Here is a 26366-nt window from a genome sequence, read left to right as displayed (position 1 = left end):
ATGTACAGATATAATTCATCTTGACTATCATAGCATCTTTGCTGTACCCTGATGGTACCCAATAAAAGTTTAGCAAATTAGAGTTATGCTGATATGACAATAGTAGCTGGCATTTGTTAAATTCTTACAATGTAGCAAATGCTGTTTTAATCACAGCATATATATTAACATAGTTAATCTTCATGTGTAAATGGAGTAGGTAATAGCACACTCATTTGTAGATGAGGAAACTGAGTAAAAAGAAATAATTCCCCTTAGGTCACATAGCCAGTAAGAGATCATTCAGGATCTAAACCCAGACAGCCTGACTTCAATCCAGGCTTTTATTGCTCAGTTTGCTTGATTTGATTTGTAATTTGATTTATTTTTTTATTTGAATTAGGTGATTAACAATTAGGTGAAAACAATAAATTAAAAAATTTTTTAAAAAATGTTTCTTTTGCAAGAGAACCTGTGAGAACCATTATGGACTACTCTTGATGGTCATCTTAGGGACTGCCATTCTGTTAAACAAATCACCTATAAGAAAGAAGTGGTTACTAAATGAACCTCTGTGATTTTCACCTCATGTCCCACGAGCAAGGGACTATGGGCTCACCTCTCTCCCATATATCCTGGCTCCCTTGTAGTTACACGGGGCCTTGCAGTTAGTTTTGGCAATGAAATGTGAGCAGAGGTGACACCTGGAACTTGAAGGATGAGACAGTGAAAGCCCATTCATGATCCTCCAGTCCCACTTTTCCTGCAGTGGTGACTAAGGAGGTTGTGTATACCAGATGGCTTAGCTACCTGGTGGTAATCGCCTGGTAACTAACTGCATGTAGTGTGGAGTGGAACACCCATTCCTCCCAATGGAACCCTGCTGGGCATGCAGCATGAACAAGAGATAACCTTTCTTGGATGAAGCCACAGAAATTTCAGGGTTACTTTGTTACTTAGCATAACCTCACCTACTCTGATCTATATGCTCCATGTCTAGCCACCATGATGAAATCTCTTATTATTGGTTAATTTCTCACAATTAGATCAGGGCTTTATTTATTTTCTTCACATTCCACTTTAATTCTTAAAAATCTATTTGATTTTTAAGATAGGAGATAATGTTAATTAGATATAAGCAATGAGTCACATTACTTATAGAAGAGCTTGTTTCTGCTTCTATCACACGTGTATATCATTGCTCATTTAGAGCCACCATCAAACCAGATGACTAAAGTAACTGTTTCAAATAAAACACAAGAAAGTAGCCTGCTTGTCTAGAGACTTGACATTTATTTATAGATCCAGTGGTTATCATCTGGGTCGTCCCTTACATTTTAGAACTTTTCCTTCTTTATATACAACATCACGGGATTCAACTAGAATGATCTCTTACATATATTTTAGTGACAAACTACCATTCAGGACAGGTGGTTCAGAGCTCAATTTGGCTGAATGTTTTGGATGAATTGCTTGAGCCTTCTGGTTACTATGCTATGTCAAGTCCAGACCCTGTTCTGGAATAGCAGGTTAAGACCACAAAGAGCTAGTTCAATAGTCCAGACCTATAGAATCAGAAGCAGCATTTAAGAAGGCTCCCCGGGGAATTCAAGTACACATTTGAGAAACACTGTTCTAAACCACTGGAAGTTCCTCCTTTCTGCCCTACAAGTCCCTGCGTTTCCACTAGAATGTCAGTAACTCTTCCCTGCCAGGCCTGCTATGTGTCACGTAGAAACTAAGGTGTCAGAGTTCAAGCTCGGAGGGCAGACAGTGCAGACCTAGAGAGCAGTTCGGGCTTGGTAAGAGGTGGCAGCAGGTGTGGCGAATCAGGAGTGAGTTGGCAGATGGAAGGGGTCGCCTCCACCAGACTGGGTCTGTGGAACATGTAAGTTTCCCAGACGTTCTTGGAAACATCCAGTTGGAGAGCCCTGTTACTGTTACTTCCAGCAGCGTGTGTGGGTTTGGACAGGACACTGAGGGCATCTATGACCTTGGGAGGTAGGAGAACTTCGGGTATAGGGGTAGCAGCACTCCTCTAGAGCTGCCTGAAACTTTACTGTAATTTTTAAAGCTGAAGCACTGGGAATGTCTGACTTTGTAATTTTAAATATTTTCAGTAATTCTTCCTGTTTGGCATGCAGGCATTTTAGTGCCTCTTCCTTCACCATTCCTGGTACACCGATATCCTTTGTTTATCCTGGTGAGGAAAGCAATGAAAGTGCTTTTTAACAAGTATTACATTTTTTTAAACAAAGATGAAACCATTTGTTTAGTCTGGTTCTTACTGATTCATTTGAAGACTGCCATGAACAGTCTTTTTGTTTGTTTGTTTTAGTAGCATTTAAAAAGTTATTTTTGGCCCTGGCTGGTTGGCTCAGCGGTAGAGCATCGGCCTAGCGTGCGGAGGACCCGGGTTCGATTCCCGGCCAGGGCACACAGGAGAAGCGCCCATTTGCTTCTCCACCCCTCCGCCGCACTTTCCTCTCTGTCTCTCTCTTCCCCTCCCGCAGCCAAGGCTCCACTGGAGCAAACATGGCCCGGGCGCTGGGGATGGCTTTGTGGCCTCTGCCTCAGGCGCTAGAGTGGCTCTAGTCGCAACATGGCGACGCCCAGGATGGGCAGAGCATCGCCCCCTGGTGGGCAGAGCCTCGCCCCATGGTGGGCGTGCCAGGTGGATCCCGGTCGGGCGCATGCGGGAGTCTGTCTGACTGTCTCTCCCTGTTTCCAGCTTCAGAAAAATGAAAAATAAATAAATAAATAAATAAATAAAAAAAAAAATAATAAAAAAGTTATTTTTGTAACTAGGACTCATGTAGTCTCTGTAGGTGGTCCTATTTGAACATAAAGGATACTGTTGGGTCCCCCCCATCACCAAAAGAACTAAATTTTTAAAGAAACTGGACTCAGTAGTATAGAAAACTGGCTGAGAAGACACTTTGATCTTACAAAAACCAAGAAAGGAAAATATCTTCAGAAAGTATACTGAGAACAGTTGGTTGAGCAAATATATGTTTCTAATTTTTTTGAACAAATTAGCCCCAATCTTTAGATATATTGATTTTATTATTGATTTTAGCTATCATGTAGTTATAGCAGGGCAGCTTAATGATTTTTAAACCCTGAATTCTAGACTAAGCCTATTCAAGTGTGAGTCATGGTTCCAACACTTCCTCAATGTGTAACTTTGAGCAAATTACTTAACCTTTCTGTGCCTCAGTTTCCACATTTGAAAAATGGGGATGATAACAGCCTACTTGTGTGTATGTGTATGTATGTTTTAATGAGTTGCATTACTACAAAGAAAAGGCTTAGTGCTTCGCATATAGCACTTGCTCCAATATCTGATCTGTCCCTCTTTGCCATGGCAGGGGCAACCTAGGTACAAAGAAGTGAGGCCAATTGAGAAGACATTTTTTTTTTTAAATTCAGTGAGAGGAGAGGAGGCAGAGAGACAGACTCCGCATGTGCCCTGACCGGGATCCACCCAGCAAGCCTGCTAGGGGGTGACTCTGCCCATCTGTGGCATTGCTCTGTTGCTCAGCAACTGAGCTATTCTTAGTGCCTGAGGCAGAGGCCACAGAGCCATCCTCAGTGCCTGAGCCAACTCGTTCCAATTAAGCCATGGCTGCAGGAGGGGAAGAAAGAGAGAGAGAGAGAGAGAGAGAGAGAAAGAGAGAGAGAGAGAGAAGCAAAAAAGGAAGGTATGGAGAAGCAGATGGGAGCTTTTCCTGTGTGCCCTGACCAGGAATTGAACCTGGGACATCCACATGCTGGATCAATGCTCTACCAGTGGGCCAACTGGCCAAGGCTGGATAAAATATTTTTAATTTTTTAAAAATATTCTTTCTCTGCCCTAAAACTTAAAATATTTATACTTACAGATTCTCCTTTTTGACCTTTAGGGCCAAGAGACCCTGGAAATCCTGGTTGTCCAGTTTCACCCTTTCAAGAAAAAGCAGAGGAGAGATTTTGTGTAAGGCAAATGAGTACTGTTGTGACTACCAGAGCCTGAGTAATTGCTTGTGCTCCTTCTAACCAAGAAATGTATCTATTATCCACTGCCAGACAATGACAAGTTCTGAATGGAGTGAGGCTATTTGCATAGTAATGTGTTTGTCAGCACTCTGTAGTGCCTTTAGGTCTTCTAGAAATCCATAATAGTCATTATATTTAAAATTAATCTAAAACAAAAATTCATTATTTTTCAAGGAAAGAACATCTAGAGGAGTACAAAGTTGTAATTTAGCTCTGCTGAACCCAAAAAAATTTTTGTGTGTGATTTTAAAGACATCAGATAGTTTATCTGACACAATAATCCAGACTCATTTTAGTTCAAACACTTCTTTCTTTTTTTAGGTGGGGGGAGGAAGAGTGGAGAGACATATTAGGAAAACGAGCCTCTCAGCTGTTTCCAGCATTTATATTGCTGCTTAAATGATTGTGGATAAAGGAGGCATTCTTGTCAATGTGGTGACAGCAGCGGCTTAGAATGTTTAAGATGTCTTACATCCTTTTTTTCATTTATTTTTATAATTTTTTATTTTTCTGACGTGAGAAGTGGTGAGGCAAACATATCCCGCATGCGCCTGACTAGTATCCACCCGACATGCCCACCATGGGGTGATGCTCTGCACATCTGGGGTGTTGCTCCATGCAACTGGAGCCCTTCTAGTGCCCGAGGGGGAGGCCATGGTGCCCTCCTCAGTGCCCGGGGCTAACTTTGCTCCAATGGAGCCTTGGCTGCGGGAGGGAAAGAGAGAGACAGAGAGAAAGAAGAGGGGGAAGGGAAGGATGGAGAAGCAGATAGGTGCTTCGCCTGTGTGCCCTGGCCAAGAATCAAACCCGAAACTTCCACACGCTGGGCCCACGCTCTACCACTGAGCCAACCAGCCAGTGCCATGTCTTAGATCTTGAAGAGAGATTTGTATGCAACATGTAACAAGTATTTTTAAAAAACACAATTTTATAAAAAATAGTTGTGGAAAGGAAAAATATCACTCATCAAACTTCAAAGGAATCTCAGGACTGCTACTTTTTAGTGTTTACCAAATCCTTGAATATTCTGTAATTGTATATCACATAGACATGTACTAGAAGTTGGGTTAATGTTTTTAGGGTTTTTTTTCCAATCTCAAGAGCATTTTTGCAAAATGATGTTTCTGGGCATATACCATTCTCACTTGTCTTGTCTATTTTTTGTTTTAAAAAATTAAATACAGAAAACAGAGTTGAATTATGTCAAACCTCCATGTCCCAGGCACCCAAAATTAAATAACAAAAATTTACAATAAAAAAGAAATCTCCTTTATTTCTTTCCCTATTCATTTCCCAGAGGGAGCCACTCTATTCAATTTTGCACTCATAGTTTTAGTCCACATTTTTGCACTTTTACTATATATAGGAAATCATAAACTATATTATTTTAAATATTTATAACACATTCCATAAATAGCTTTATTTTGTATATAATGTTCTGTGACTTGTTTTTTTCACTCAACATTACTTTAAATATCCATTTCTATTGATTTATTAATAGATTCAGTTCATTCATTGTAAGCATTAAATTATATAATATTATATAATTATAGCTTTACTTATGTTGATGTGCCAGGGATTGTTCAAGCCCCATTTATGGGATTCCAGTTGTCACTAGCTTTTATCTATACTGCTCACAAAAATTAGGAGATATTTTATCACTTCATATTCATTTTGAAATATCCCCTAATTTTTGTGAGCAGTATATTATAGACAAGACTTTAACGAACATCTCTATACCTGTCCCCTTGTATGCATGTGTTTATCTGTGCATTTTGGAGCCTCAAACAATAGCCTACCCAAAGCACTTCAAGTACAAAATTTATTACAGTCCTAAAAATTTTGGCTTATTTCTACATTTCTATCTAAACAAGTGCTTGTGATTTTGGACTAAAGGAAGTGGGAGCCTGTCATGTGTAATGGATAGACAGGACCACGTTTTTCTTAAACAGTTTTCTAGATTTGTGGAATATATTTTGTAAATTTAATCTTGACTTTATTAATATAATTCTTTTTCCTTCTAGATATAGTATATCTGAATCTCTAGTATACCATTAATCTTATACTCACACTGTAGTAGAGGCATTTTATCCCTAGAGAAAATTTATTTGGGTAATAAATTCTATCTAAAATAAAAAGAGGGGCAAATTAGTCGATATATTGAAGGGACCACTTGCTGTTGGCTTATAAGAAGAAATAAACAGTTGGCCTTACATGAGCATTAGGGTGTATAGTGGGACCTTCCTGTTACCTATCTGGTAGGTGCTAAAATCCCCGGTGCACAGGTATGAAGGAAAAGTATGCCTAGTAGTTAGACTGATCTGCAAAACATAAAAGTAGAATTCAGGGAAAGGGTCTATAAATGACTATAAAAGTCACATTTTCCCAATTCAAAAGGGGTAAAGGGAATGCACATGGAGAAATAGTGACTATATTCATAGCTGACATCCATTGAATTGATGTGCATAGGTCTCCATTGAAATGTAGATGAAGGACGCAACAGAGGCTTTGATCCGTCTCTCTGAGTGATACATTGGTGGGTTGGGTTTAGAGGAGATTGTATGAACCAATTCCCTCCTATAAAATTCTGGCACCAAAAGCATTTCATACCTTAATCTTAGATACATATTTAAGTGGAGTTGTTTTTCATATTTAAAATGGATGTCAGTGATTTATCACTGCAGATATGACTTGAAAGACAAGTGATGAATTTACATGGCTTCAAGAAAGGCTGTCCCTTAATTTGACACATTCGATGCTTTTAAAAATTTTGCTGTTTTTGTAGCTTTTTCATTTCTCTAACAGTCCGCCCTCAAAACACTCTCAGGAGTCCTGAAATATTCCGCCACCTTATCCCACTATCTCTATAAAGTGGTTCTTGTCAACCAACTTACAAATACATTATTCCTTTACCATGGTCAGCCGTTTCAGGCAAGCTATAGAGCAGAGATCACCATTTCAATACTGGTAGACTCTTCACTGGAATGCCATGATCTCTATTGCCATTCACCATTAATGGCTACTAGTGTTCTGTGGTGTTTCTCCTTGTATGCTAGGGCTCAAGATGTGGTTGCTAAACCAGGAGCAACTTGTGTATAGGTCCTACTGTTGCTAGTGTCTGTTCTGGTGCCTCATGGTAATTTTGGGTTCCAAATGATAGGCTAGTTTTGTGATACTTTTTTGATCATCAGCATATGCAGAAGTGGTAAGTCATTTATATGCTGAAATTATACTTCTACTTGAATCTTTTATTCTACAACATAAATTGAGTCCCTTCTCTGTTAAAATGATGGCAGGAGATGAAAAGTTGAGCAAAACCAGGTGTTAAGGATGGTAAGTACTATGAACACCAAAAGGAAATATGAGACATCAAAAGAGGAAAGTTTGGAGTGGTTTAAGAGAAGGGAATAATCTTTAGTGGGGGCTTAATATGTGTCAGGTATTGTGCTTTTAGGTAAGTTCCTGTCATTTCATTTGATTTTAAGCCTGCCATCAACTTTGTGTAGATATAATTATGCCCACTTTACAAATGAGGAAACGGATTCTCAGATAAAATAAAGTGATTTTCCAGGGAGAAACAGCTGTTGATGGCACAGTCAACTTCTCCCAAAGACCATGCTCTTTCTACCACTCATTGGTTCTCAACCCTGGCTGCCTGTTAGAATCATCTGCAGCATTACAATATTTTTTCCCTGTTGATTGAGAGAGAGAGAGAATGGAAGAGAGAGAGAGAGAGAGAGAGAGAGAGAAAGAGAGAGAGAAGAAGAAGGGAGATAAAGAGAACTATCAACTTGTTCCACTTAGTTGTTTCATTTAGTTGTGTACTCACTGATTACTTCTTATATGTGCCCTGACCAGGGTTGGAACATGCAACCTTGGTGGGCCAGGATGACACTTGATTCACTGAGATACCCAGCCAAAGCCTGTAGCATTTTTTAATGATAGCAATATAGACCCCTCCCCAGACCAACCAGAGGTGTGTCCCAAATCAGAATCTCTAGGGATGTGGCCTGAACAATGGTATTTCCTAAAAACACTCCAGGTGATTCCAATGGGCAGCCAAGGTTCAGAGTCACTGGGCTTTTCCACGGGTGCAAGAAAATCTGGGAGAGCAGATTGAAGGAGCTTTAAATTCTCACTATGGTGACCTCTGAATGGCATTATAATGTTAAAAACCATTGTATTGATTCAGAACAGTGGATGTGTATAAGATAGAGGTGATTTTACTCTTCCAGCAGATGCTATGCTTAATGTTTTTTAGTTTATTTCATGTGTTATTTATTGGTAGAATCTTTCTCCTGTTAATTAGAATTCTTACAAATCATGTCATATGTACATTTACGTCAGGGACTGCATCAAGTTCTCTGCAGATTCTTCAAGGTTATTTCATTGGGAGGGAAGAGGGGACAGATATTCCACTGGATTTTCTAATACCACTTAAGATTCTGAAGCAATTAAAAGATTTTGAGCAATAGAAAAGGTCCTTAGATTTTGAAGTACACCTGTTTCAGAGAATCAAATTTCTCATCATTGAGGTCTTAAGAATTTTAAGTGACATATGTTTCCTAATGAACGTAGCAATACAGAAGCCAGCTGTTTTGTTCCAAGAAATGAATCATCATTTAAATGCTTTAAAAGTGCCACAACTCCCTTCATTGCTCAGCTGTCCCACGTTACGAGGTCTGCGGCTTTCTTTTGCCTCCCCCTCCCCCAGCTGCAGGTGTCCAGTTGTAACTGCTTAGAATGCAATGTGTTCTTTATGGTGATGTAAGAACTCTGCAAGCTATCTGGTTACAGAAAACAGTGCTAATGCACTGGCAGTACAATCCAAGACAGGGAGATGACTTACTATGGCTGTATAATAAATATTTGTCGGCTTTTTTAAGAATGTCAAGGTTTTATTTTTTTACTTTTTTGCAGAAAATTATTTCATTTTCAATGGTGTAGGGAAAACAGCTGTGTTAGGCTTGCTCGTTTGCGCTCTGCATGATTAGTGCGTGAACACATGGCAGGGCCATATTTGTATAGCCTGAGTAAGGCTACAGGTGCTTTTAGTCAGGGTGGTTTCGTACAGATTGCCTGCCTGCCTCTGTGAGGGGCTGTTTTGCTGTTTGTTTGCCTGCTGCTGTGACAAGCAGTTTTCCTCTGCTTGTTTGCTGGTCCACCATTGCGAGAATCTATTATATGGGAATGGCCCACCGCTTCCCGGTTCCACAGTTCCTCTACCATCTATCTGCCAGAATCCAATGTGAACCTGCTTGGCCTTGGGCACCAGTGTTATAGCAACCGTTGCTGGGGAAGGAGACTGACCAATTTAAAGAATGCCAGTGTGAGCTACAGGCTGAGAACCAAAGGTTCCTGGAATTGGAACAGTTGCTTGAGAAGGAATTATGGGTTTAAGAGCTGCAGTTTGCTCTAGAAGTTAAAGTCTGGAATTGGCAATTGTTAGAGAAACAATTATGGGTTCAAGAACTCCAGATTCAGCTTCAGGCCGAGAGCTGGCAGCCACCAGAGCTGAAGCAGCGTTGAAGGAGGAGCTGCATTTGTGCCAGAGGAGTGGCTCTAGCCAGTGGTTGTGGTCATTTCCAACTCCTCCTCTTCTGTGGAGGTTGTGGTGTGGGCTAGAACTGCTGTTGCAGACTCAGAGCCGGGCCAGTGGTCACCCAGAAGGTGAAAACCCAGCAGCAGAAAGTGCCTCAGGGGCAGGCACAGCCCCCTCCACAAGTAGTGGAGCACTCTGTGGTCCAGCCCTACACCATGACAGAGCTGATGGAGTTAGGGGCAAAATTCAGGCAGAAACCCACAAAGTCCCTGGAAGCTTGGTTGCTGCAGCTGTGGGACATAAGGGGTGGATGGCATCATGCTCTCCAGAACAAAAATGAAGAAATTAGCCACTATTACCATGCACTCCTCCTTGAGGCAGTGTCTTCATAATTGCCATGGCAACCCAGAAAACATACCCTATTAGAATGGGTAATGGTAGTCATTTGTATGGTCTGGCAGAATGCTGGAGACTTGTCAGGGGCAGTGAGTGTGTGGCAGTCAGATACTGAGCTGCAGCAGGTCCTCTGGGAACTAGGTATGAAGAATGCTCTTCAACCTGAGGTCTTGTGGGCTAGATGAGGAAGTGTTTATGGCAGGAATGAGGAACCTTATTCTTTATAGTGCCCCATCAGCCCATTTTGGGTCACTAGTGATTATCTTGAGCCCCTATGTGGGGCACTCCAGCAATACTGTCAGTGGCAGATTTGGGGAAGGTGGAGGCAGCATGGAACCATTAGGCTGTGTGGGCTACTAACTGTGCTACCCACTTCCCCCAACCCCCCGACTAACAAGAGAAATGGGCCTGGGAAGGTTACCCAAACACAGACGTGGGTAGATTTTATTGTGGCCAGGGCAGATAGGGATAAATCAGATGGCAGATCTAATAGAGTCTTGTTAGAGCTATGGAGGCAGCTTAAACTGCAACAGAGGTTCCAGTTACTGGAAAAAGCAGGGAAAGTGGGCATCCCTGGCCACTGCCAAGAAAATGGCTGAAGTTCAGGTTGCACAGCTGCAGGATTATATGATGGAAACAGAGAGAGCTGTGGGAAAGAAAGATCCCCTAGACATGTTGTTCCAGTATTAATCAGGAGGAGGCCAAGGGACCCAGCTACTGGGGATGGGCAGGGTGTTGGAGGCCCCATTGGAATTGGCAATCCACTGGTCCCCTCTAATGTGCAGTAGGGGTTAGCCTTAGCATGCACAAGGTGCTTTAGCAACAGTTAGGAGAACTGTAAAAGCGGCACAGGCTTTGAATGTGTTTGACCCCATCATGCCCTGTGAGCTTGACCTCTGAGGGGTTTGAATGGGGTTTGTGGCAATGGACTAAGTGCTTATGGAAAGACACTGAGGTCCGTTAATAAATAGCTGTGTGGCTAGTTGCCTGTAATGGACCTTCACCCTGGTGATTTGCACAGACAGCTGGGCTGTCTATTGTAGACTGATCATTAAGCAGTGTAATGGACTCTTGAAGCAGGTAACTGCGACGAGAGGCAGGCACTGGCTCCCTTGCTGGATAGACATGCTGCTTGTGGACAGTATGAGAAACCTTGATGGGAGTGGGGGCGCAGCATCTGTGGAGGCCCTCCTGCACCAGGACGCTGCTCTCACCCACTTGCAGAGATGCACCAAGGACACTTTCTTCAACAAACATGGCCCTGGACTATACAGGTCCTTCCACCTACCATCGGGTAGAGGGCTAGAGATGGGCCTCCAGTTAACTCCCTGGGCAGAGCCCTCAGGGAGACATTGTGAAGGGCACCTTTGTTAGCCTGTGCCTTTGTAATTCAGTTGCTGTAGTCTGTACTGTCTCTGTGATGTAATGTGCCTCATTCTTCGCACAGGGGCCATCGCAGGAGATACCTGTTGCACAGATTGTGAGGCAAGCAACCCCTAAAGGGGTGGAATGTGGGGAAAACAGCTGTGGTAGGTTTGTTCACTTACACTCTGCATGATTAGTGTGTGAGCATGTGGCAGGACCATGTGTGCATAACCTATGTAAGGCTACAGGTGCTTTCACTCAGAGCAGATTGCTTGCCCGCCATGTGCGAAGTGGTTTTCCCCTGCCCATTCGTTCATCCACTGTTGCAAGAATCTATTAAATGGGAATGGGCCACCTCTTTCTGGCCCTGCAGTTCCTCTACTGTCTGCTCGAATTCAAGGTGAACCTGCCTGGCCTTGGCCACCAGCATTACAAACGGTCAATTTAGGATCTTGACTCTCTGTTGAGACTTTTAGCAGTATTTTTTGGCGATGGATGTATTGATGTTTTGAATAGATTGGCTGCACTGATTTATAAGGCACAGAAGTCGTATCTTCTTGGATTCCTGTTGAAATACCATGTCCTCATTGAAGAGAACTTTAACTGGGTGAATGAGCGAAGATAGCACTCACGGGCCACATCCCCTCAGAGTATTTTCAAGCCTGCTCTTCTCTGTCTGTAGATTTAATGTGTATTGTTTTTTTCATGACAATGGCACATTCACGCTGAATCAAGGTCATCACAATTTCAGAATCAAATGGGAGTGAAATATCTTTCTGAGTGGGAAAGTGAATCTGTCATCTTCACGGATAATGTAATTAAACCTGTGAATGATTATGAGGATGCACCGGAAATTCATCAGCATTTTAATTTTAAAACTGTTTTTGAAATAATTACTTGGTTAAACCCCGACTTGACATTATAAAACTCCACCAAAGATGCTCTCACACCAGGTTACATTTGGACACTTAAGAAGACACAAAATTAGTGAACCCAAGCCTGAGGCTTCTTGTCAAAGGGGTCTTCAGATTGTTTTTGCCACCTACACAGACACACGAAGCACCTAATTATAAACTGAATCTGTGTCCTAATTTCATTTGCCTTGTTATAGCTATTTCCCCTTAACGTGTTCCCTTGCTTGTAGTTGACTGCTACTCAGCAGTCTTCACGGAGGAGCCCGATCCAGTCCTGCTGCCTGCTCAGGAAGTGGGTGGAGCCTGTGCCTGATGGACATTACCCCACGTGGCAGCGGCACCTCCCCTGACGTGTGAATGTGTGACTTAGTCTAAAAACCTACACGTTTTTATCCACTTTGAAGAGCTCATTACCTTCTCTCCTTTTGAGCCACCAGCTCCATATTCACCAAGGTTTCCCTAGATAAACATAAACAAAACACAAAATATTCATTCACTCTTAATACATTCAATAGCTACTTGAAAAATATAAACAGATAATAGGATTGTAACAGTTCTCCATGGATACTATTTTAATCACTTTTTAACCACTGTCTCACTTTCTATTAGCTATTTCTGAAAAACTCCAACTTTGGGTACTCTATCTTCTCTGTGGTTTTTTGCTGGGAGATGATTGTGGAGAAATATCACACCTCCATGGGAAATTGCCCCTACTTCAAATTAACACCTGGAATCCTCACATGGCCCCCAACCATTCCACAGATATGACTATCTAAAGTCATTAATGAGATCTTTGCTGAGCAGTACTATGGACAGTCTGTTCGTCGACCTCTTGGCTGCACCTGCCAGTCCCTTGCCTTCTATGATACCTCACCCTCCTAATTTCTTCTTGTCTGTCTGACTCCTCTTCCTCCTTCCCCACCTCACTGGTAAACTTGTAAGGACTTGAAGGCTCTCTCCTCTTGTGACTCAACGTTTCCTATCAGGCATTCTTACTGAACCCCAGGGCTGAAGTATAGTTTACTATAAAAAGACCCAAATTTGTAAACCCAGCATACATCTCTTTTCTGAGTTTTGACTCATATGTGTAATTTTCTATTTGATGTATTCACTTGTAAATTCTAGAAGAAATTGATATTCGGCAAGTTCAATAAAATTTAAAAATACAAGTACACACACACATATATATGAGAAAAATGAAAGAATTATACCATACTTTTAACATTGTTAGTCTAGAAGGGCAAGAATGATTAACTTCTTCCTAATGTAAGCCTGCAGTTTGACTTGTTAAAATGAGTGGTAATTTTACAATTGAAAGAAATTAGGAAAATAATCTAAATTTATCTTCTCCCTTCCATAGAAGGCCGCCTTCTTCAATCTGGTTGTCCTTCTTAACACTGGCTCCTGACTCCTCCAGTCTGACTGCCTCCGTCTCCAAAATCTCTTCTTTTTATGCTGCCTGCTTTCACTCTGGGAAGGCCATTGTCATGTCCTGCCATGGTCACGGTAGTAGGTCTCTCATTGGACCTCTATAATCTACTTACCCCCACCATTCTCTAAATAAGGTCACAGTGATATCTTCAAAAGACATTCTAATTTCATTCCTTCTAAACAAAGCCATCAAAACTGGCATGACCTGAACTCACTTCCCTATCCAGCCTCACCTTGGTTATTCTTTTTCCTAAGAAGTAACAGCCATATTAGCCTTCTCTCCACTTCTCAAAGGGACCAAGATCCTTCCCATTCCACTCTCTAGATCACTACTCTGTCCCCACCTCTTTTTTTTTTTTTTTTAAGGTGAGAGGAGGGGAGATAGTAAGGCAGACTACTGCATGTATCCTGACTGGGATCCACGCAGCAACCTCATCTGTGGTCAATTCTTGAGTACCAAGCTATTTTTAGCACCTGAGGCTGATGCACTCAGACCAACTGAGCTATCCTTAGAGCCTGGGGCCACTCTTGAACCAATCAAGCCACTGGCTGCAGAAGGAAAAGAGGGAGAGAAGGGGAAGGAGGGGTAGAAGCCAATGGTTGCTTCTCTTGTGTGCCCTGACTAGGAATTGAACGTGGATTGTCTACACGCTGAGCCAACCACTGGCCAGGGCCTGTCCTCACCTCTTTGTCTGGCTAGCAATCGCTCATCTCTCAGGTCTCAACTATTATAAAATGCTGTTCATGGGAGCCTCCTGTGAGTGTAGCAGACGGGGTCCCTTTCCATACCTTTTTATTGGACATTGTATTTTTCCTTCGTAATACTTACTAACATTTTTATCTATCTATCTATCTATCTATCTATCTATCTATCTATCTATCTATCTACCTACCTACCTATCTATCTATCTTTATTGGTTGAGAGAGAGAAAGAGAGAGAGAACATATTGGTTTGTTTTTCCACCTGTTTGTATATTCATTGGTCGATTCTTGTACGTGCCCTGATTGGGGATCAAAGCTTCACTCTTGGTGTATTGGGATGATGCTTAATCTGACCTATCTGGCCAGCACCGCTAACATTTTTATTTTTGTGTTTGTTTAAAAAATCTTTGCATCTCTTGCATTTGAACATAAGCTCCAGGATGATGTATAATTGAATACTCACCTCTTGCCGAGGAAAGTACCTAACATATAGGAAGAATTCGATAAATATTTGTTGGATGAATAAGCTAATAATTCTCATTTATGAGTTTTTCCAAATAAAGCTTTTTTAATAGATGTGTTGGTAGTATAAATTAAAAGTATAAAAATATTTAAAGAACAATATACACAAAGGTTCCCATTCAACAGTGTCACTATAGTTTAACATTTTAAATGTGACTTCAGTACTACTCTGACTAAAAATATGTGGTTTCTAACTGCTATTATTATTGGTCTTGTGACAGATAGTCTCTCACTTTTCCTACTTAACTGTGATCTGAGATATCTACATTGAAAATAAAAAAGACATTCTCAAAATCCTGAGCTGTATATTATCACAGAAAAATAAGGCATGAAAGTCTGACGCATACTTGCACTTATAAAATGTTAGGTTGCTTGGCACCTGCACAAAAACACATGCATTTTAGGCATTTCCTGAAAATGCTAGCCATTTAGAGATGGTGCCAACATGCGTGCACCACCCATCCATGTCTTTCCCTGGCTGTGCTTCTGCTGGGGTATTTTGGGGGAAGCTGGAACACGCTGTGAACTAAGATATGAGTTGTCCAGAGATGGTATTTGGATTGGACGGCCCCATGCTCTTGGCTTGAAGAACAGAACACCCAAAGGGTATCTGGTGAGTATATATCATAGTTGTAGCACCTTAATTTAGATCTCCAACCCCAACAAAGTAGAGGGTATTGGAGATGCTGTGGTTGGAATGAAGAAGCACCTCTGCTGGCTTTCACATCCAGAACAATAGGGCCTTTGACTGCCTAATGGAGCACCTTATGATTGCTTCATTTGGAAGCTAAGCCAAGAAATCTATCTAATCAAGGTCCCTCATGGCCTCTATAAGCATTTTCCACTCTTGGGCTAACAATCCTCAAGGCAGATTCAAACTTGAACTTCAGTAGCATTTATTCATTGACATGTGAGATTCTCCACTCTACTTTCTCCAAGCTAATTGTACCAATTACTTGGCTCTACAGAAATAACTACAGATCCTGTAGTTATGCCTCAGAGGTTATTATAATTTTACTAGGTCATTTTGTATCCTGGTGCTGTTATTTGAATGTGTTCTTATAAGCCCTTTGAGTAAATATTAATAGCGTGACAGTTTTGAGTCTGTTTATTTAAAACTTCCAGTTGAAGTGGTGAGGGTTGCCATGCGGGGAGTGCTAATTGGCCTGGAATGTCAGAACGTGTCCTTTGTTCTCTTGTGGGTAATGGTGAATGGAACTTTGAAACGTCTGCTCAGGCAAGTGGGAAGGCTTTCAAGCTGTTCCAGCTGCCCTGGAGAGAGTATTCCCTGGAAAGAAAGGAATGTACCTAGGTGTGTATAGGTTCAACCATAACGGCCATTTTAGTAGGTTCTAAAGAGTCATGTATCTGCAATTTCCTGTGGCTAAATATAAATAAAAAAGACAAAGGACATGAACGCCCTCCCAGCATATGCAGTCATTAGAAATTCTCCAGTTTAGCCTAAGGAACTTGCTATAAAATCTTAAACATGAGGTAACATAATATTAGAAAATATATGTTATCTATTATGGATTGAATTGTGTCCCTCCCCACAATTCATATGTTCAAGTCCTAACCCCCAGTACTTCACAATATGACCTTATTTAGAAGTAAGTTCTAGCATTAATAGTTAAGATGAAGTCAGACTAGAGTAGGGGATAGCTCCAATTCAATATGTTGGCAGCCCTCTCAGGACAAACTTTGAACTGGAGATGTGCACACAGTGAGAGTGCCACGTGAAGACGGGAGCTCGGCTGCCACAAGCCACGGAACTACCAGAGGTCCGGGGGGCAGGCTTCAGAGAGAGGAGGAGTGTCCTGTCAACTTCCACCCGAACTTCCAGCCTCCAGAACTGTGAGACAATACATCTCTGATGTTTACGCCATTCAGTTTGTGATATTTTGTTATAGTAGCCCTAGCAAGTTAAAATATATGTGGCCTAAGGGGGCTGGGTTCTCTTAAAACTAAGACCTAAAGCTGGCTCGAATTCCAACCTTATAGGAAACTCAGTTACTTGTAGAAAAACATTTCACCAGCTCCAAGTGGTGGGCCGCAGAGGAGAGGTGGGAAACCCAGGGGGGCTTCAGGGTTCTCTGTAATCAAACTGAGAGCCCAAACTAAGAGTTGTCTGTGCCTCAGTTCCTGGTGGTCCCCAAAGGTAGTAGATCCTGGAGTTCAGAAAGAGACAGGAAGTTAGGACTTAAATTTTATTTCTCAATCATCCAGGCACAGAGGGTTGTATTTGGGGTCTTCAAGGAAGCCTCTACTTCCTGTGCCCTCATTGGGTTCAACTCACAGCTTGGAAAGACCTTGAATATTTACTTGATTTTAGAGAAAGGTTTTCTGTCCTTTCTTGTCTGTGAATATATTAAAGTTATGATTTGATACTTGAAAGGAAAAGTAGATTTTTCTGCTGGCAAATTGTTTTTGTTTGTTTTTTCTTTTTGGATCAACATTTTGGAGCAGTAAACACTAGAACTGGTTGCTGGGAGGCACAGTATCCATCTCCAGCAGTTGAGGCTGATTCCCTGCACATTTTACTGAGTGTGGTGATGGAAGATAATGCGAAGATACATTTTCAAGTGGATCTTTAAAAACAGTATCAAATGTAAAACACGCCAGTCCTTAGCCCCCACAGATAACATTCTGCGCCTCCCATCCACAGTGTTGTAAGGGATCCTGGATCTGATGGCTTTAGGGGTTGACAGAGCCTATCAAATCCTTATGAAAATCCCAAAGCTGGCGACAATGAAGAGCGGTCTGCTGGTTAGTGAGCAGATTTTCCTTAAGGGGCAGAATATGCTCAGTGCTGCTGCTGCTGCTTTGGAAACAATCTTGCAGAATGGGAGCAGCTGTTGTGCAACCTATTTTTGTGATGGAGAGGGAAATCTACCTTTTGTTCTTTGCATCCTCAAGTGGGCATGCAAAAGTACATAAAAACACACTTCGATCATCTTGCTGTCTTTAGTCTTTCTCTTGCTATTCTTCACTTCTCTCTCTCTTTTTTTTTTCTTCCCTCTCCGCTTTTTGGTTTGTGTTGTGAGAGGAGAGGGTTTTTTAGGCTTGCCCTTCTGCCTCTGATGACATAGGACAATTGTCGGGGAGCAATCTACTCTTGCACAGGAGCTAAGGGGCCGGTCCTTTGCCTCTGATGATTCCTGGGCCAGGGAATGAACCGTGGGCTCCTTCAATTTAGAAGGGGCGGGACGTGTCTGAGGAGAACGCAGCTCATCCTCCGTGGTCGCCGCTTGAGCAGGCTGTGCGACTGCTGGAGCCGCTTCAAGTTTAGGAGCTGAGGTCCAGGACTCAGAGCAGACATTACATAAATCAATGCCAATTTAAGAGGGAAGATTATTTTACCCTTGGAATGTCACTTTTTATATCTCAATACATGGTCCATTATTTAATCTCCAGCAGAGGTTTGCTTTGACTCCCCTCCCCCACCCCCATTCCCTCTGTGCTCATCTGCTACAGCCAGACCACACAGCAGGCAATGAATTGCAAAATAAAACCATGTCAGTATTCAAAAAATAGATGGAGGGTTGGGGGATGGCAGTGCCAAGTGAAAACATGCATCCCACTCATCATGGCACGTCTGGTCCTTTCTTTCGGGGAAGCTGAGGATGAGGAGAGGGTGGCTACCACTCGAAAACATTGGTCAGTGTAGGCACTGGGACCTTGGTCCCCTCCTTCTCTCTCCATCCTGGTGGGACCTCAGTGTAACAGCTCTAACTATTTGCAGAAGGAAACAAAGTGAAGCATTTGGGAAGTTACCTTGTATTAATTGGCAGATGGGTCTAAAGCCTTCTGATGCTAAGTGCTTATAATACACCACTTGGGGAAGAACAGCTATGCTCTGTCTGTGTTGTCCAGTTATGCTTTAGCCCTACAGCTACATTATGAGCACAAATGGACTCAATACCTGTGAGCCTCCATCCTGTAATGGAAAGAAGGATACACCAGTTTGCTGTTAGCTATTAGCCAACTCACCTCCCCTGCTCTGGTCACCCTCCATTTTTTTGAAATATAACCTTAAAGTTTTAAAATTTACATTTCCAACTTTAGACTAAACTATAAATGCGCCATATGTCTTCATTTAAGGGAAAACTGACTCATCGGCAAGACAAACTCTCTATGTGAGCAGTGTTAGGAGACCGGGAAAGACACAAGCTTTACAAGTTTTGCAGGGGATAGCAAATATTTAAGCAGCTGAGTCGCAACTTGGTAAATTTTATACCAAGGGTGAAAGTAATATAATGTGTTTTTTAAGTTTTTCTAGCTGACACTGTGACATCAGAGCCAACTCATTCTCATTACTTTGAAGCATTTATGATAAATCCTATTTTGTAACAGATGTCATTACAGAAAAGCATTGTGTTTCTATTGATTAATTTGAGGCATGCTTCACATACTTTTTTTCATTTGTGCCAAGGCCTAATGTTTTAAAGAGGCTAGTATAGCTCTATTCAGAAGATGTTCAGTTATACCCCAGACATTATTCCTAATATAATTCTTCCTGGAAAATCTAAGTAAATAAGAAAGTTTACTATAGGCTTACTTAGGAAGTGTAAAAAACTTTCCAGTCTTGAATTTAAATTCACCAACCCCAAGTGATCTAGGTCTTTAAGTTGAACTTTATCTGATGAAGAAAAGAATTCGGATTTTGAAAACAAATTAGCTCATCATTTAATGAACACCCTTCTGATCACCTGCTATTTGTAAGGCCTCTGTTGGTACAGAGTGCCTCTCTGGGATTTCTAAACAAACAAACAAACAAACAAAAATAGCAGTAATCAGGAATTTATAGGAAGGGAAAGCAGAGAACTGGAGAAGTCTCTCTCAATTGTTTCTATGTAGGGATATAATTATTCACCAGCACCATCTCAGTAATAAGTTACTATGCATATAGGGGACTCCATCCAATCAGTGGACAGAATGGCTCACACTAAGGGATCAAATACTTGTTATTGAATGATGAGTCAGTCAACATTCTCACACAGGTCTCTGAGTCTTACTTCCTTGCCAACGCCCTTTCATCTCCTTCTGTTGTGCTTCCTTTAAGAACAGGAAGCAAAACTGTCTGCCTTCTGCATTCACACACTCCCATGTCAGGATTTCATCCATGCTCATTGAAATTTAAACTCCTTGGGGAAGTTTAAAATGTCTCTTCCCTAAAAGGTGGGGGATCCCCAGTTTTAACCTATGGTATGTAAATACTTGCTTGAGATTTTAGTGTAGCACCTACTGAGTTTTTTAAAAATGATTTATTTATTGTTTATTTTTAATTGGATTTATTAGGGTCACATTGGTTAATAAAATGATACAGGTTTCAGGTGTATAGCTCTGTAACACATCACCTGTGTACTGCACTGCGTGTTCACCATCCCAAGTCACCATTTATCCACTGGTGGGACTCAGTCAATTCACACCAGTTCAGCAGAACCAATATCTAATTTTTGGTTGAGTTTGGGGAACCAGTTGTTAAAATGGCACTTGTAATCAGGGTTCTCTCTAAGGTGGGTGACTTGTGATTTGGAAATCACAAATTCACATTCCTTACTCTTTTTTTAACATTCATCTGTGCAACAGCGTATTCTAAACGTGCGTAGTAATGTTCATTCCTTCCACAGGTGGAAAAACTTGAAAGTGGGGATGCCAATCAAGGAGCAATATGGGAATATCTTAAATAGCAGTTTTATTGTTTTTTTTTGTCAGGTATTAGTTAATAGTTTTTTATTAATATTTTAAAACTCTTTCTTATAATCTATTTTTGTGTACCTCTTTTATTGTTCTTTTTAAGTATATATTAAATGCATGAAATAATAAACTACCTTTCGGTATATTGTTTTTTTATACTTAAAACGGTCATTATGGCAGAGAATTGGTTGTTAAACTACTTGAATCCCACCCACCACTGCATTTATCCCCCTTTACTTTCTTCTAATCTCCTTCCACCCCTGTTCCCTCTTGTAATCCTCTTGCTGTGGTCTGTGTCTGTAAGTTTTTTTATTTTGATTAATATCCCTTCACCTTTTTGTTTCAATAAGGAGTCTCTCACCCATTATGCTGCCTCCCCAGAGCTCCAAGGTAGCAAATGATCTCTTTCTGCCCTCAGAGAAACTAGATATATGACATTATCGATGATAAAATAAGATTTTTGCATTAATTTTTTTGCAGGAAATTTTGCAAATTTGATGTAATTTTTTATTTATTTATAAAAATAATATACTGTTTTGGAAAAAAGATACCGAGCAAAATACATTTTTTTGAAAGATTTCAGGTATTGAGTATGTGATCATGTTTCAAATTCTGAGCAGTTAGGAATTAGTAAGTCCCCCCCCCCAAATATAATCACATAGTATCTGTGTATATAACATGTGAAAAAAAGGCCATACCTTGTTATATCCACCAAGAGTCTGCTGTATTCCATGTGTTCCGGGAGGTCCCTGTATTAGACACAGATCAAAAATAAAAACCTTAATGTTTACCAAACAATGTAAATAATATATCTAAGCACCTTGAAATCTTACAGTTAAGAAAAAGAAAGAATCTGTCTTAGTCAAATATTCCAATTAATAGAGAATGACAGGGGCATTAACTCATCAATTTTCTAAAGGTGTTTCTAGGCTAAATCCTGCCGGAATCCAGAGAAGTTTTTAATGGGAACATGTAACATTTTACCAGAAGGTCAGCCGTCAACATATTCTTTATTAAAAGAAATTGTATCCATAAAACTCCTTGAGGGAACAGGTTTTAGCTTCCGTTTATTTTTGACATTTCTCCCAGGGCTTTGATCAATGTATTATAGAAATGTGTGGCCATCTGTTATTAACTTAGAAAATATGGGAAAATATGTTTCCTATTGCTTGACTCTTTTGAATTAGTTGGGTGAAGATGAGTTGCACGTGACCTTCAGGCTAGAAGAAGATGTTTTGCTCTAAGACATCATACTTAAGATATTTAAATAGTCCTAGTTTTCAATATACATGGAAATATTTGCTAAGCGCTATACTGAGCTATGAGGATATAGGAAGGATGTAAAGGCATTTGTCTCTAAAACTTCTAGGAAAAGAGAAAGAGAAATCTTCTGAGTTTTTCAGGGATTTTACATTTTAGGGAGAGGGCCCTAAGACAACACAAAGTTTAGCATTATTATTTTTTAGCGATATCCTAGTTAGAATATCATCTCTCTCTCTCTCTCTTTTTTTTTTTTGTATTTTTCTTAAGTTGGAAACAGGGAGGCAGTCAGACTCCCACATGAGCCCGACTGGGATCCACCTGGCATGCCCACCAGGCGGCGATGCTCTGCCCATCTGGGGCGTTGTTCTGTTGCAACCAGAGCCATCCTCAGCGCCTGGGCAAACTTCGCTTCTATGGAGCCTCGGCTGAGGGAGGGGAAGAGAGAGACAGAGAGAAAGGAGAGGGGGAGGGGTGGAGAAGCAGATGGGTGCTTCTCCTGTGTGCCCTGGCCGGGAATTGAACCCGGGACTCCCACAGGCCAGGCCGACACTCTACCACTGAGCCAATCAGCCAGGGCAGCTTAGCATTATTTTAAATCAACTAGTTCAAGCCAAGAGAGACAGCTATGTCAAAAACAGAAGTTGTATATTTCATCTAGATCTCAAAAGTGCCTAGGAGCAAATGTTACAGAGGCAAAATTCTTTACATTTTCCCTCTGAAGATAATACAAAGAAAAATTATCACTAAGTACATCAAACATTACTGTTGTATGAAGATTTTTTTTTTTTTTAAAAAAAAGGTAATGAAAGCATCAAAAAGTGAAGAAAAATTGTAAGGAACCATTGTCAGCTGCACTCACTGATCTAGGTAACACCTTAGACATAGTGAAAAAAATTAATGTTTAACATTTATGACTGGTATTTCTTATGAACGACTTGTGACTAAAGATCTCTTCTAATATGAAACCTTTGCATTGTGCCGTTGAATGCAGAGGACACAGGGAGGTAGTGATGGATGTCTGGAAGCAGGTTAGTGTAACGCTTAAGAAAATAATAGGCCTCCTGAGGAATGGAGCTGCCTGTGATCGGAGAGACAGAGCTCATGTCAGAGAAGAACTCTCATTGCACATTATACATCGTTCATTTTTTTCCCCTACCAGCCAGCTTTGTGTCAAGTATCCTAGATCAGTTAGAGGAAGTAATGAGGAAAGCAATCACTGAGTTGGAGGTTGTAGCACAAAGTTTCTAGCCAAGAAGATGCAAGTTAAAAACTTATTCTTGAAACTGTTAAGACCTGAGATTCCATACACATTGATTCATCTGCAATTTTACAAAGAGACAAGAAATTTTAGACACCATGTGTAGTATCATTAATAGGTAGCTTAGGGATATATGCATAATAGGTGTTTGGTGAATGGTGAATGTGTGTTAATAACTCTAATTAAATCAATAGTGATATGGTGGATAACTTTAGCTTTATACACATTTATTCTAGTTAAAATGACAGTCTTATAACTAAGGACCCCAAATGTGACAGAACAATTAATAATAAAGTCTCTCAAACAGAGCAAAAGAATAAAATAATCATAGCAAATATATATATATATATATATATATATATAGTGCTTATTGTATGCCAGGTTTTAGACTTGGGACTTTATATGGATTGATTCATTTAATCCCCACAATGATATCATAGGTATTACCAACATTATTTTCAATTCAACAATACAGAAAATGCGGCTTAGAAATTGTTAACTGGCCCAAGGTCATACCACTGTAAGTGGCAGGACTAATATTTACTATAGGCAGCCTGGACCCAAACTCAGTTTTCATCTACTCTACCATCCTAACTTAAAAGCAGACTCTCAGCCTAAAATAATTTTTGCAGTAATTTTTTTATCATGTTGCCTGTGCCCTTGAGAATACTGGGTGATCCCTCTTCCATGTTCTACTTCCCATAATGGAATTTTAAAAAATCAACAAAACTTTACTTAGCACTTCTTATGAGCCAGCATTTTGCCTGATGCAGGAGGGCTGGAAGTGAGCTCTTTGCCTTTAGACGTGGTCCTACTGGACAGCTGACAAAGGCCTCTAACTGTTCCTCACATCTCTCATCTCTCTTCATACAGCCTCTCAAGACAGAACAGAAAGATTATCCCTGAATATTCCAAAAGAATTCCTCTCAACCCACAACAATACTAAAAATGTTTCCTATTTTTGTTTGCAGAGGTTGGGAGAGCCAATGGCCAAAGGCTATAAGAAGTGGGAGCCATCAAAGGGCCCTGGAAGGAGGAAGAAAAAAGAAATAGAAAAGCAAACAGTGTGGTAGGGGTTCCATGACACAGGACAGGTAATCATATGGATGAGGACAGGAAAAATAATAGGATGGTGCTAATGTTTTAGAAAAATTGGATGAGAATTGGGTCCGACTTTTTCAAGACTGGTTATCTGCCTATGGCACATAGGTGTGTTCCATAAACACAGAATACGTCATCATCCAGAATCCTGACCTTGCTGCTGAGCTAACCACTGGGGGTATGGAAAGAGAGTTCAGTGCAGCTCCTTTCTCTCAAAACAATAGCAAGAGAATAGCTCACTGAACAGAGCCCACTGGCCAATAGAAAAGTTTGAGCAATATTATTCAGATATCCACAAGATTAATAAACCCTATAAAAGTTATTGCCACAGTTTCATATCTTCTGTTCTTGTCATAAAATGTCATATCCACAGAGTAGTGCTCTAAATGGGGACAGTCTGAAATTTTAGGCTCTACTACTTAATCAGCTGATAAGCATTTAAAATCGCATTTTCTTCTTTGTTCTTTTAGTCACCGGGATACTTTGAGTACCACACATTTCACGTTTAATGTAACAGAGATTTATAGCTAACAGTCTACCCTGGAGGCGATACTTTACACAAACTCTTCGAGAGGGCTGAAAAAGCCCGCAGCAACTGAAAGAAGATACCAGTATAGAGTCCGCAGGTTGTCTACCTGTACACTGACTGTAGTCAGTTTAGCAATGACTCATGAGTTGTTCTCCAATGGTCAGAAACAAACAACCTCACTCAGTCGGGAGATAGTGACCATAGAGAAAAACTATGCACATAAATGCCAAGAGCAACTCTGTTTACTGTTAGAAAAATAAACAGACTCTGGGATCTTGGAATTGGTGGCTGTCCTATTAGCCACATCCCCAACAGAGGTGCTATTTTTTTCTGTTTTCTATTCTGGCACAAAAGGATAGTTGGAGAATATCCAAGGAGTCATTTGTTTCCTTGTTTAGCAAGAGCTGTCAGTCTTGTAGACTATCAATCAACTCCGAGGAAGGAGAAGTTAAAGACTTGTGATAAGTGACAGGTCTCCTGGCATCACGTAGTTTTAGTAGATACTCCAGGGGACTTGAGAGGTCACTTTCTGAGGTTTGCAATTATAAGGACTTGTCAGAAAGATGCAGAGATGACCCAGCCTGAGTAGAGAAGAAAGGCCAGTTATGGATGGCACGTCAGCCTTGGCTATTGCTCTCAGGAGCTCTACTAGGAAAACCATTTGAAGGTTTACAGAAAGAGAAAATGTCCCAGATCTTAGTCATGATAGTGATCTGCAACAGAGCTATACAGAAACCATGGCTATTAGTGTCTATGTTTCATGCAGTGCTGCTTTACTCTGTTTGTACTAGGTTGGGAGACATAGAACATCTGGGTTAATGCGATGGGTACACAATTATAGAGCAACTTTAAAATGCTCATAAACTCCAGGGAGGCACACCTGTTCAGAACCCAACTGTACTTAGGTGTCATTATTTAAGAGATCTATAAACTTGGTGTGGGTAGAGACCCTGATGTTTCCTACTACCAGGAACCATATCAGTGTGAAGAAGTGAATTAAAGCTACATTCAGTTTGGGAGTGTATACGCCCAGCAAGTTTTTATTTTTACTTTTGGCTGAAATCTAGTGCTGGACAAAGGTGGAAAATAGAGACACACAATATCTGCCAGCGGCGTCATCAGACGCGTAGTGTGAACATGAGGGGGTGTTTGCATTATCTTCCCCTGAGTAGATTTCAGTTGGGGATGCAGATTCTCCAAAGTCTAAAAGATGGGAAGGGTTCTCAGTTTAAAAGCCATACTTCTTCAGCCCTAGTCTTGGCTGCATTTTCACTTCCAGCCAGTTGATGTAGCGTACTTAGCTCGAACAACTTGACTTTCACCTTTTTTTTTTCTTTTCCGAGTCTTCACTGTAAACTCTGTGCAAGTCCAGGCTCAGGTCTTTGGAGTCGGCTTCAGCATGCCCCAGATATTCTGAATCAAGATCTCATGGCTCCTGGTCAGCCACTCCACTCCCTCTCTGATGCTCGTCCCTGAATTACTTTCCTTTCTCCTGTTTCCCTACCTGCCTCCTTCAGTTCCTCACACTGCAGACTCGCCTCCTGGAGCCTCCAGGTGCCCCTTTCCTCCAGGTCCCACGGCTCTTCAATCTCCTTCCAGGATTCACAAATGCATATTTTTAGGGTACAG

At 41.0% G+C, this 26366-nt stretch overlaps 1 protein-coding gene across 1 annotated transcript in view; it reads right to left on the bottom strand.

The window, feature by feature from the left end:
• The window catches only part of COL19A1 (collagen type XIX alpha 1 chain), a 329506-nt gene that overhangs the window by 69364 nt on the left and 233776 nt on the right, over positions 1-26366 (bottom strand). The window contains exons 16-18 of the mRNA XM_066252988.1: positions 21285-21335; positions 12649-12693; positions 3862-3924 (exon numbers count right to left, since the gene is read on the bottom strand). Coding sequence (XP_066109085.1) covers positions 3862-3924; positions 12649-12693; positions 21285-21335 — 159 coding nt within the window. The remainder of the gene's footprint in view (positions 1-3861; positions 3925-12648; positions 12694-21284; positions 21336-26366) is intronic.

Source organism: Saccopteryx bilineata, chromosome 1, assembly GCF_036850765.1.
Source record: "Saccopteryx bilineata isolate mSacBil1 chromosome 1, mSacBil1_pri_phased_curated, whole genome shotgun sequence".
Classification (NCBI taxonomy): domain Eukaryota; kingdom Metazoa; phylum Chordata; class Mammalia; order Chiroptera; family Emballonuridae; genus Saccopteryx; species Saccopteryx bilineata.
This window is presented reverse-complemented; position numbering and strand designations above follow the sequence as displayed.